We start from the raw sequence: 12,349 nt of genomic DNA, 5'->3' as shown, positions 1-12,349 counted from the left end.
TCCTCCCCGCGCTGGCACCGGCGGTGTGCCCGTCAGGCCCCAAGGGAGGTTTCCTTAAAAGCTGAGCCAGCACGGAGGGTTGCACCTCGCAGTTCTTCTAGAAATATTTGTCATTTGTAGGGCTGGGGAATGTTTGGTTAGTTGTAGGTTTGTTTGGTGTTTTTTTGGGATAAGCCTCGCCTACAAATAAGGACATCCAGCCCCAAATTCCTGGCTTTTTATATTAACAGAGGTTTATCGGTTAACAGAAATCTCTGTCAGATTCTCACAGTACGTGGCTATCGATGGAATGTATCGAAAAAATGTAGAAATGAAACTTTTAAGAATTACATTTGTGAATGGATCTTGTAATTATCCTTTAAGGCTACGACTGTTAGATTTTCACTGTCTCATAATGTGTTTTCTACATTATATTCTACCACCCATAGAAGCCCTAACTTTACTTCATTTTGTCTGGGCAAAAGTTAACCAAATAAGAGGTCAGATTCTGCAGATATTAATTGATAAAAGTTTCTGTTAAAGCACACTTGAAATTAAGGAGGAGTGCTGTTGAATTAAATGGGAACTTAGTTACCAAATGTAGACTGTAAATCTAGTTCCTTTTCCTTCTAACTGAAAAGTGAGAGTAATCCAAATTACCCAGTTTCTTAGTCTAGTTTACATCTGACTTCTGAGCGTAAATTGTAAGGATTTGAGTCTGGTGAGTCAGTGCAAAATTATTCACTATGCAGCATTTACTACACAGTATTTTCTTACAGATTTGTGTAATTCGAGGAATAAATTTATTGCACATCATCCCAGGAGTAGCAAATAATGTAAACTGATAAAGAAAAGAAACAGTGAAATACCCAGCTGTTAACAAGAGTTCAGTTCAAGCAAAGACAGCCAGTTTTTTACTTCAGTTTTAAAAATTTTATTTTAATGACTATCACTAGGGACTTGTATTCTGTAAACCGACTGGGAAGCTACATAAAAATGCACGCCCTTCAGAAAAATCCAGTTCTTTTCAGTACGATTTGGTCAAGAAACAGTTTTAGGTCCAGCATGGAAATTAAAAAGCAAAAGTAGGAAGAAAAGAGACATCAGCTCAGTTGTTAAAGATACAGTGGGACAGAAGATGCAAGTTCAAACCCCTGCTGTATTCAAAGGACAGACTTAAACCCAAGTCTTTCATGGTCTGGTTAGTGCTTTTATTTTCAGAGCAAGGTTGACTCTTAGTTGATGAACATTTAATTATTTATACAGAGCAAAAAAGTCCAGACATTGAAAAAGATTCATTTAGAAAAGGGACCTGGCCCCAGATTTTCCGTATTCTGCAACTAACCTAAGCACCAAGTGTGGAGACAGTCTGTAGTGTCTGTCTTGTTCAGGAGAAACTCATCTGTGTGTTCTTGTGGAATTCTTCAGTAAAATTAAAAAAGAAAGAGGGCAGTACTGAAAACCAGAAGGAAAATAAAGTCGGGAGACATGGCATGTTACTTCTTACTCTGGCAGTTTCTTTCTCTATACAGGCTGGAAGAAAATTACATTGTCTGTGAAGGAGTTTGTTTACCAAGATGCATCCTTTATGCCCATTATTTAGACTTCTGCAGAAAAGAAAAACTGGAACCTGCCTGTGCTGCAACTTTTGGGAAGGTAAAGAGTAAATGCCTTCATAATTGGTTAGATTAATTCTTTGGTAGAATCACGATTTAGTATGCCCGTGTCAAAATTCCTCTCAAATTCACATGTTTTTTACTGCTAATGTACATGGAATCAGACTGACTACACTGTTCCATATGAAGGGATTTCATGGCATCAGCTTTAGGAGAATGAAACTGAAATTCCCTTTGATTTATTGTTATTTCATACAATAAAGGGCATTCTCTCCGAGAGCTTTTTATTCCCTTTTTGATGATGACATTAATGGGGTTCTTTCCACAAAACCAGATCTGACATGGAAGACACTTTTAATTATACTAAAGGCAGTGTAAAGTGAGATGCGACACAAGAAGCAATACAAGAAGGGGAATAAAAATTAATAACACAAAGAGCTCCTGAGTGAAAAATTGTTGATTCATCCTCTTTTCTACCCTTCCCTACAATTAATCCTGAAATCATTTAATGAAAGGGAGATGTGAACTCTCCAAATTAAATCCTGAGTAGTTAGTGAAACAGGAAACCAAAAATGCTTCAAGGATCATCTTTTTTTTAAACACTACTGATCTAGTCATTGTTCATACATAGCAAAATGCATTAATTTAATTAAATAAGAATAAGGGATTTAAAATCCAGTTCATAAAATGTTCATTTACTAATTTTTTTCCTCTTAAGTTGGATGTACTGAGAAAGTGTATGTCTCATTTTCGTTACACAGCTCCAATATAACTGAGGAAGACAATAATTTTCCGTTCAAACATTGTTTCGACAGTGATCTGTCTGTTAGAGGTATCTATTAGATCTACCTCTATCATGGAATTACTTTCTTACTTAATAAACCTTTTGCTTAAAGCATCATTCTTTAAAGGAAGAGTAGGATATTTTAGGGAACTCATCTCAATCTCAGGAGTCCAGTGACAGAATGGTTTGCTTGACTTGGATTAAATCACATAACGTGAATTCTTTATGTGCAGCATAGAGCTAACAGAAGCTTTCATAGGGTTTCAGTGAGCCTAAATAAGTTTAAGACTGTCCAGCACTTTGATAGTGGAGGACACAGAAGCACCTGTGAGGCAAATATTTGCTTGCTTCAAGCTTCAGATCACACTTTTCAAATAAAAACCGTATTTATTTGTAGTTGTTTGACTTTGAAAACAGAAGAGCTCGAGAGCAGATCTTTCCCTGTTGTGTTTAGATCTCTGAAGCAAAAGTTGTACTTTAGGGACATGAATGAAACAGGATCCTGGTGAAGAAAACTAGATTTTAAATTGTAACAGTGAAAACGAAAAGGAAGAGCAGGTGGGAAGGGTGGGAAGGAGGTTATGGGCGGGAGGACTGGAGATACACAGCAAGATGGATGAGGATGGAAAGACCCCTGCAGTGTAAAACATGCTTAATTGTTTATGTCGTGCCATAAGTGTCACAAATACTTGTTGATGGACTACATTAGACCATATATGTACGGTATGATTTTTCTATGAACAGATTTCTAGGAAAGGCTAGCAGTGTTGGAAATTAATACAGTTATTTTCTCTTTAGACCATTCGCCAGAAATTCCCTCTCCTTACCACGAGGCGGCTTGGAACAAGGGGCCATTCAAAGTAAGGCACAATTGTCTGTGTATCCACTTACAGAATGCGTTCTAGGAATGACATGTATTTCCATGTCTCCGTAGTAAATGCTAATCGGCAGGGGGGTTTATTCAGATGACAAGCTGCAAGTGATCGCTTTCGTGTACATGATAAAACTGGTACAGAGTGTGAATTTGTAAACATTACTACAGGCATAATTTGTAACACTAAACTGATCAAGCTTCTAAAACTTGTCAGTATATTTATAGAACCATGCATTTGTTGCAAATATATGTAAAAATGTTTTATATAAAAGATGTTATATAATACATATATGTTTATTACAGCTGCTCATCTTTCTGTGAATAATGTGCAATTTAACTATGATCTTATTTGCCTTTTGCAAACCTAACAACTTTCATTGTGTTCTCCACATAGAAATATGGATTAATTTAAAGACACTAGAAAAAAAAGGATGTCTTAAATTGAGAGGAAGGTATACGTCTGCTCTTTGTTGTGGGTAACTTATAAAAACTCTGAAAAGTATGCAACCTGTAGTGCAGTCATTTCGTAAGTAATGTATCCAATTAATTTGCATATTTGATCTGTGGAATATTAGGCTTAGGAAATTATCACAGATAATTACATATCTCCTGTGGTGAAATTTTTGTTAGTTCTGGTTCTGACATTATGCTTTTGGCCATGATAAAGTTAGTGTGAAACTGTGGTGAACCAACGGTAACAACATATTCCCTTATGTCCACCCTCCCTCCTCTGTCCTGATATCAAGACTGCTGAGGAAGGACTGATGAATTGTCCCCAGTCTGATTTTCGTTTTTAATAGGGGAATGCTACTTCTTAAGGAAGTGAAAACCTGTGTGGTGTACTGATGTAAGGATTGTAGGGAAGTTAAAATAATGCTCTAGGGTATTGCTAGTATCAAGCTATGAGTTAGGTAGTTCCAGGAAACTTCTATCTCTGTTTGGCGAGCCACAAATACAACAGTTTTGCCTGAAACCAAGACTGGCTCTGAGCTTTTCTGAGTGTTGTGCTTTAAATTGTTATTTCCGTCTTTATTAATATCTGGTTTAAAAAAATATTTAAACCTAAATAGTGTACCCATACCATTCAACATAAAATAAGACTAGTTAAATAGATTTGTTCTTTTAAAGTAACTCTCCAAAACCAATGATTTTCAATCCTAAGTCAAATTTAGACCAGACCCTTATCTGTATATTTCTATTGATTTCAAAATAGATTTTCCTAAAAAGAAGGCATTGCTATGAGGAGCACATTAGGATAGATACTGCGTTCAGCTTTCTGTGTATACAGAAAAATTAAGCATCTGTCTATATTTTAGGAGATGGATGCCTTTAAATATGTGAATAGCCCTAGGATTTTTCTCATGCTTAAAATTACAAATGCGTTTATGCACTTACTGAATAAGATTCATGAAACTATCCGTGACTGATAGAAGAAAGCACAAAGAGTTGATGGTTTACTGAAACAAAACTAAACCCCAGAAAATTACCAAAGAAACATTTTGCTAATGCATGAGATAGAAAACCAGAATACTGGTAGTAATAGAAGAAACTCAAACACTCTGTTTGGGAAAACTCTTTGTTTTGAATGACTTAGCCTTGAAAGACAAAGTTACTCTTGTCTTTCAGTAATTTGTAAGCAAAACTCAAAACAAAAGGAGACTGAAAAGGAAAAAAACTGTAAGACTCTGTTTTTCCGAAGTGCTTTGCAATACACTAAGAATGTCTGAAAGATGCATTGTTTACTTTTATAATTTTGGGAGGTTGTTTCATGGTGTTATGCTTGATTTTCTTCCTGCCTTAGAAATATAACAAATAGCCAGTTGATTCCACCTTAGTTTTCCTGAAGAGTGCATAGGAGATGTCATTTGTGAATTTTAGGTTTTGTTGCAGTAGAAATGAAGGTCGGGAAAAATTTCCTTTTTTTACAAAGACATTCTATTTCTTGAGTATGTCTCAAGTATTTATTTTAAATAATCACTAATAAAAATAAAATCCAAAGGAAACAGAGCCTGCATAGAGTATTTTTCCTTTTTTAACAGAGGACAGTCATTGCATAGTTTCTGTCAGAGTCTTACAAATTCATAATCTGTTGGAGAGAGTACTTAATCTGCATTGTATAGAGGAAAACTGAAACTGAAGTTCATTTCTCTTTTTGTGGCTGACCTATAGATGCTGAATAGAGGGGTTTTGAGGAGAGTTACTATTAGAAAGGTTATTTATAGGAGAAAAGAGGGATTTCATGTGTTGTCTGCTGTGGTGAAGTTCAGCTAGGCATAATCTGATATAGACTTAGTCAGCTTTACAGATGGACATTTGCTGCTCATGTTGTGTTTAAGATTTTATGAGAACTACTGTTCACAATCTGTGCAGGAATATTTGACAACCTACTAATTTATCAATGCCTTGGTTAAGTCTTAGTCAGGTTCATAAACCAACATATTTGAAGAACAACTTTTAAGTTATAGTGAATGAGATAATACAAGGGGAGAAGTCTCCCAAATGCTCATTATATTTTTGTTCTGATGTATCTAATGAATTGATAAACAAGATCCAATCAGGATCCAAACTTCCGAAACATATAATGTGTCTGCATAAATTAAATCACAGTAAGTCAACCTCTATTAAGTAAAGGAGTATGTTTCAAATCTAGGTTTTGACCTGGGAATCTAGCTACAAAATTAATTGTGTTGGCACATGTGTCACTGTATTCCCCTTTTCTCTAAGACATTTAACAGTATTAGCACAGAAATACCTCGTGCCCAAAATTTCTTTGGCAGATCCTGTATCCCTACTGACCTTGGTGGTATTATGTGCCATATTTTCATATGGATTAACTGTTCTTGAACAATTTCCTCAAAGGGATGAGGCATCAGCAACTTGTGTTTGAACATCTGGCATTTTTTTCTCCTTATTTTTTTTCCATTGGAGTTTTCCTCAGAGACTTTTCCTCTGCAATTCTCATTTCCACTAAGATACATTTACCTTGTTCTTGCTGTGCAAAAAAGGACCTCACAAAAGGCACAAGTGACAATATCTCCAGTTCAGAGACTGAATAGAGCAGCAAGTAGTCATAGAGAAGTAGCAGTATAAATAATGATCTCTGATTATCTATTTATCTGTTTCTGATGTTGTGGACCATAACCCCCCCCAGAACCACAGGCTCACTGAGGAGCAAATTCATTTCTGCTTTCACCAAGTAGCAGTTAGTCTCTCAAATATAATTTACAGAAGTATTTCCATTAAATTAATAAGCAAATTAAGGGAGTGTTCATTAGTTTTGGTAAATGACTAGTTACCCTCTGCTTTTATGTCAGCATGGACTTTAAGTGTTGTAAGCTGTTTCTGTGCAGAAAAAAGCTGGGTTACTGGGACTGGTAAGAGACACTTCTTACTAGCAATTAAATCCTATTTTTTTAAGCATGGTAGTGTAGTGACATTGTTTTATTTCTGTTGCTGCTATCACTATTTTGATATAATGTTAGTAGGAGCAGTAATAGTACTAATTATTCCTGACAGTGATGTTTCTTATGGCCTAGAAGCTCTGGTCATTGTCCAGGGCTCTTCTGAGTCAGATGCTGCAAAACCATGAAAGGAAAAAGACAATTCCACTCCAATTGAATCACTGTTCTTACATTGCAAAGAAAAGCTAACTCATCAGGAATGAAGTGCCTTACTGGACACTGCATGCATACACAGTAACGTATCGATAGAGCCTGGCTGTGGTCAGAAGAAAGCAAAGAAAATCAGTTCCTCTTTCTATCATCTTCAAGGTGACAGAAATTCTTTTTCTCCCATACCTGAACAAGGCCAAGCTCTTTCTAGCATTCTTATGAACATGAATTGGATTTGAGAAAGAACTCCTCCTCTAAGATGTGGGATACAGGTGCTGTTCTAAGGTGGGAGATACACAAATGTTAGTTCCTCCTCTGATTCCAAGCAGCATTTATCATCTCCAGTTCTGGGCAAAGGAGAGACTTGAAAACGGGTCTAATAAATCCTGGATCTTCGAGTCAGAGTCTCTCTCTCTGTGTTTACATCCAACAACCCATTTATACAAAAGTGTCAATACTAAAGCACTCATTTAAACTTTTGACCAAGAAAGTACAACACATTGGACGCAATTTTGTTAATAAAGTTCTTCCATCTGTCAGGCGCATGCTAATCACTCCAGATTGCTGAATGGAAGAAGACCCAGCATGATAAATACTGCAAACTGCTCCCTTAGTTTAGTATTTCATAAACAACAGTTGTCTGTGCAGCAAGTTATGAATCTGCCTTTTTGAATAGGTAATGTTGAACATACTGTGGTCACTGCGAGAACCCAGTTATAACCTTCACGGTACATGAATTACCTGGAGCAGCTATTCGAGAAAACGTACATACCGCTCAGTCCATACACACAGAAGACTGTTTGAGCTCAAGTTACAATTTAATTTCTTGGTAGACTTTGATCAATGATGAATCTTAGCTTTTATCCATCATGTCTGGAAACTATTATCTTATTTATTAGGAGTGATTTAGTGGGTTAATAAAACTGATATGGCAGCTGGCCCTGTGATAACAAGTTATTGCAAGTCCCTGAACAGCTTAAGCCTATCATTTCCTTATCAGCTATCATTTGTGTCAGTGTACGCTAAAATCAGGGCTACTAGTTGCGTAGGAACATATGTTACAAGAAACCACTGAAATAAAACGAGGAAAGCAGTTCAGCTTGTTTTTTAGAAGATTTGTTACAAAAATTGAGAAGTTCTTTATGACTGGTTTCATTTTATTAATTATATGATAGAAATATAAATAGTAAAATACATATATACTGTACATACAGATAGAAATATGCATATAAAAAGACAGAAGGTACGTGAAGTCGTAGGTTAAAAATGTGTCTGGGATGGATGCACTACTCTCAACAGGGAGCTCAAAATAAGCTATTCAGCTAATGACTGGCTTGTAAGAGAATAAAAATCTTCATACTTTATTACTCTATGAAGTGTGCCAGACAGAGCTTGAAAAGTGTAGATTATAATTTTTTTAATTGCTTCTGTGTCACAACTGGAAAGCTGTATTTTTTAGTACTAAAAATTCAACTACACAAATCCTGAAGGAAATCAGGATAACAACTGCTGTGCCTTTAATACACACAGAATATGCACTGAAAATATCTATTCTCTAGATAACAAAATGTCACAATGATAAATTCTGTTATCTTGGGGCGTTCCAGAACAGGAAAAAGTGTATTGCCTACCACTGGAAACCTGAGAATCCAAATCATACAGCAGTTCCTGTTTCTAGCCCAAATATGTTAATATCAAATTAGATGTTGAATGATCTAGATATTGAATCCTAACTTTGTAAAGAAGTGATGCTTTTTATTGGATCCTAGCTTTGTAAAGAAGTAATGCTTTTCCTTGCCTCTAGCCGACTCCAACTGTAGCGGGAGGAAATTTTAATTTTGTGGTGAAAGTGTGGTTTTATTTTTAGAATTTAAAAAATGGCATGTGATTGAAACTGGGAGATTTAGGGTGTTGGAATGAGACGTAAGCAACTGCTTGCTTACAGGGCCAATGACAGATGTGCAGATAACATGGTTAAAGAAGCAGCCAGAGCTCTGTTTTGTTTTTCATCCTGTTCAACACACAACCTTTGCAATGTCAAGAGTAAGTAAATGCTGTTATTTCAAAGAAACCATATGTGTATATTTTCAATACCTCTTGTATCACATCTAGAATTACTTTGTTTTCATGAAAGAAGAAAAAATGTTCATGCCTTTAGTATTAGTGTCAGAACTCTGTCAAATATTAGGAATTTCCAGATCCAGGTCTTTGAACCAAGACTATGTGTTTGATACTCCTAAACCAAAAGTAGTGGTTGAAAACCTTCAGGACTTTAACTCACAATGTAGGTAACACGGTATTGGGTGTGAACCGGAGGACAACAGTCTAGCATTATCGTATTTAATGAAAGGTCCCATTGGTGTCCTAAAGCACCTTGAGGTGTCACTTTGCTTTGGTCAGCCAACTCTGACTTCAGTGGATAAAAGGGGAACTGTTATGAGCAGATGGTCCCACGTCTGAGCTTCTGAGTATTAACAGGTAGTTAATAACTGTCAGTTCACCACATCACCATTCCTCGCAGAAATACACTTAGGGGGCAAGAAAACTAACAGTAAAGAAATAGGGGAGAAACTTCTGGCCTTCTTATGGGTCGCCAGGTACCACTGTGATCTAGGGGTATTACGTTGACTCGTCAGTTGCAGACAAACAGTAAATGCTCTGATGTTTAGCAGCAGCCACTTTCTATCACCTTTCTTGGTTGTGAAATCCTGAATGCACACAACAGACTGCCCAGAAACTGAATGACTATTTCAGCTGGGATTTTCAAAGCTACCTAGCCTAAGCAAACATGTCACCCTAATGAACATTTTCTTAATTATCATTTGCATCTATGCCTTTAGTCAGCCATGTAAATATAAAGCATTTGAGGGTTTTGTTCTTATCTGTGGCTGTCCTATACAAGAACAAATAGTAAGATTGTGATTTTTTTTTTTCTGGGCATCACCAGGAATAGCAGAGATGAGCTGAAACCTTTTGTTTATGTGTTCTATGAACTATTTACTGGGAGCTTTGTGTCTTAAGAGTGCATTTCTTCAAGCTTTTGAGAAATTTCAGTGAGATCAGTGCAAGGTGTTGCAAAGTGTTGCCTCTATGTTAGTCTTGGTTTACATGCAATGTACTTGAACTACAAGTGTTACTTTGAAGCAGTTTAGTTAAACCAGCTGCCCTGGTGTTTTCAAGCTAATTTTAGTAAAAAACAAATGAACCTGAGTGTACTATCCACAGCATTCTTAGACAAATTTGGTTTAACACAATCAGTTTTTAAATCTATTGAGTGGAATTTATAAGACAGGGCCTATCACCTTTGATAGATGAACTCAAACAAACTTTGCTATGACCAGTAAAGAGCGAGCTGCCCCCAGCTTGCTCTCCTGCCCTTCTCCTGAAGGTCACTTCTTTTGTAGCAAAATCAGTGGAAAGCAGTAAGAATCTACTGCATAGCCAGTTTTCTTAGCACCAACCCACCCTCTCTAGTGCCTTTGGTTAAGGTGTTGGGCTCAGCACTGCACAGCCTGAGCAACAGGCGCGTCTTCCCTTCTTCCAGCCCTATTTGGGAGCAGTAATCTCCAGGAGAGCAGCAAGGGAGACAAATGTGGATGAGAACTGCTTAAGTGGCTAAATAGTTTGGGGTCGGTCATCCTGCAACCTGAGAGAAGAATGAATGAATGAATGACATGTTCGCATTTTCAGTCATAGGAGGCTGAACACTAATTTATAGGGTACACTGGCAAGTTATTTTCAACTGGGAAGTGCTCTGTGGGACTGTCTAAATATAACTGTGGTAAGCCTGATAAAATAAACCTGGTAGATCAAACCCAGCACCCTTTCAACAGGTGAAGTAGAACGAAAGATAATGCGTATTAGGGAAAAGAGATGTAGCATGTTTCTAGGAGATTTGCTGTTCCAACTGCATTCTTGTAAGAGAGAAAGTGTTTTAAATTTAAAGAAGATCCTGTCCTTGAATTTTGGATCAAATCATGCCAATACTGTTTTCTATGAGAGCAGATTTTGTTCCATGTCAATGAAAGGAGTTGGTAGACACTGTTAAGAAAAGTTTTCAGAAAGCATTGAAAATCAATTTGACAGTTTGCTTTACTTGATACGTCACTCATAAACACTCCTCTTTTTTTTACCACAGGTATCACTATTATGGAATTGGCATCAAAGAAAGCAGTGCATACTACCACTCTGTGTATTCTGGAAAAGGCTTAACCAGGTACAATAACATAATTTCTGAGACTTAGTCAGTGAAGGTCTAACTTTATCCTTTCCTTAGGAAGGTATTTGTAGGACACTAATTTTTGTTGATACCAGAACTAGTATTACTGCATATCTCAATGTCTGGCATTGCTAGATTTAAGTAGGAGTTTGCTTCCTGAAGACATTGATTTTATTTTAAGTGGTTGATCCAGATCTTTTGCTAGTGTCTTCCAGTGTGACCCCACCGCAGTCAGTGTAGAAGCTTCATCAACTTACAGCAGCAGCAGATTTGTTCAAGTTCATGTGAGGCAGAAAAACACCATTTCCAGAACACTTGTCTCATTTTGTTTGCTTGTGTGTCACCCTCTGAGTTCTTTCCCCAGGACAGCTTCCCATTATGAAATGTCTGGAGAATGGTGTGAAGCTGGCACCTGTGGGCAGGAGGGAGGGGTCAGTGTAGATTAATATTTACAGGTCCTTTGACTGGCTAATATCAGTTTAAACCTAACCCAGGAAGCTCTAATTATATTTATTTAAGGGACAGCTAGCAGGATCAATACGTTACGATAGCTGCCTGTTAGTTTGCCAAAGATTAATTGTTCGTAAAACAAATGTCTCTGTTCACATATGGCTTGAATGACGGCTTTCATTGTCTACGGCAGTATGCCTGTATAAGTGGGGACTCTGAGAAAGGAAAGGAATAAATGAGCTTATAATCACACATAGAAAATTCAGCTGCTGGCAGATGTAGGTTATATCCAAAGAGACTTTTTCCAAACAATAGGACAAATGTGAAAATTGAGGGTAATGTTGCCAATGATGCTTAAAAGGAGGTGTCTCTCTGCTGCAGGACTTAAGGTATAATAGACTGGAATATGCCATTTCCTTGTCCAGCATTTATCCAGAGCTGCAGAGACGTTACTGGTACACAGCGAGACGAGGTTCTTTCGTAATACAGAATTATCTTGAACAAATTGCTCATTTAATTGACTAAAAGACAGTAATTTCCATTTAAAGGAATATAATCACTCTTAGTCCTCAGCTTTATGTCAGCCAGTGCCCTTTTCATGTAAAGCTCTGTCCTTGCACAATCTAGCAGCAATGACTGCAAAGAAAGTGGAGGTTCTACAAAATTCCCCGTGGCTGGATTTCAGAAGGTATACACTCACGTAAAGATGGCATAGATACTCTCTAAGATTTTCAGGACTACTCACTAGTTGATTCAGTAGTTAGGAACGTTTTCTTTGTGTTAGGACTTGTGCTCTCATGTATGAGATGTTGAATT

At 37.0% G+C, this 12,349-nt stretch overlaps 1 protein-coding gene across 1 annotated transcript in view; it reads left to right on the top strand.

Annotated features, from left to right (window-relative positions):
* The first annotated feature begins 1,467 nt into the window (after nt 1–1,467).
* RFX6 (regulatory factor X, 6) overlaps nt 1,468–12,349 on the top strand; it is a 34,511-nt gene continuing 23,629 nt past the window's right edge. Inside the window, exons 1-3 of the mRNA XM_009704353.1 lie at nt 1,468–1,635; nt 3,178–3,239; nt 11,003–11,080. Of these exons, the coding sequence (XP_009702655.1) occupies nt 1,468–1,635; nt 3,178–3,239; nt 11,003–11,080 (308 nt within the window). The remainder of the gene's footprint in view (nt 1,636–3,177; nt 3,240–11,002; nt 11,081–12,349) is intronic.

This window comes from Cariama cristata, unplaced genomic scaffold (assembly GCF_000690535.1).
Source record: "Cariama cristata isolate BGI_N322 unplaced genomic scaffold, ASM69053v1 scaffold14577, whole genome shotgun sequence".
NCBI classification, from domain to species: domain Eukaryota; kingdom Metazoa; phylum Chordata; class Aves; order Cariamiformes; family Cariamidae; genus Cariama; species Cariama cristata.
This window is presented reverse-complemented; position numbering and strand designations above follow the sequence as displayed.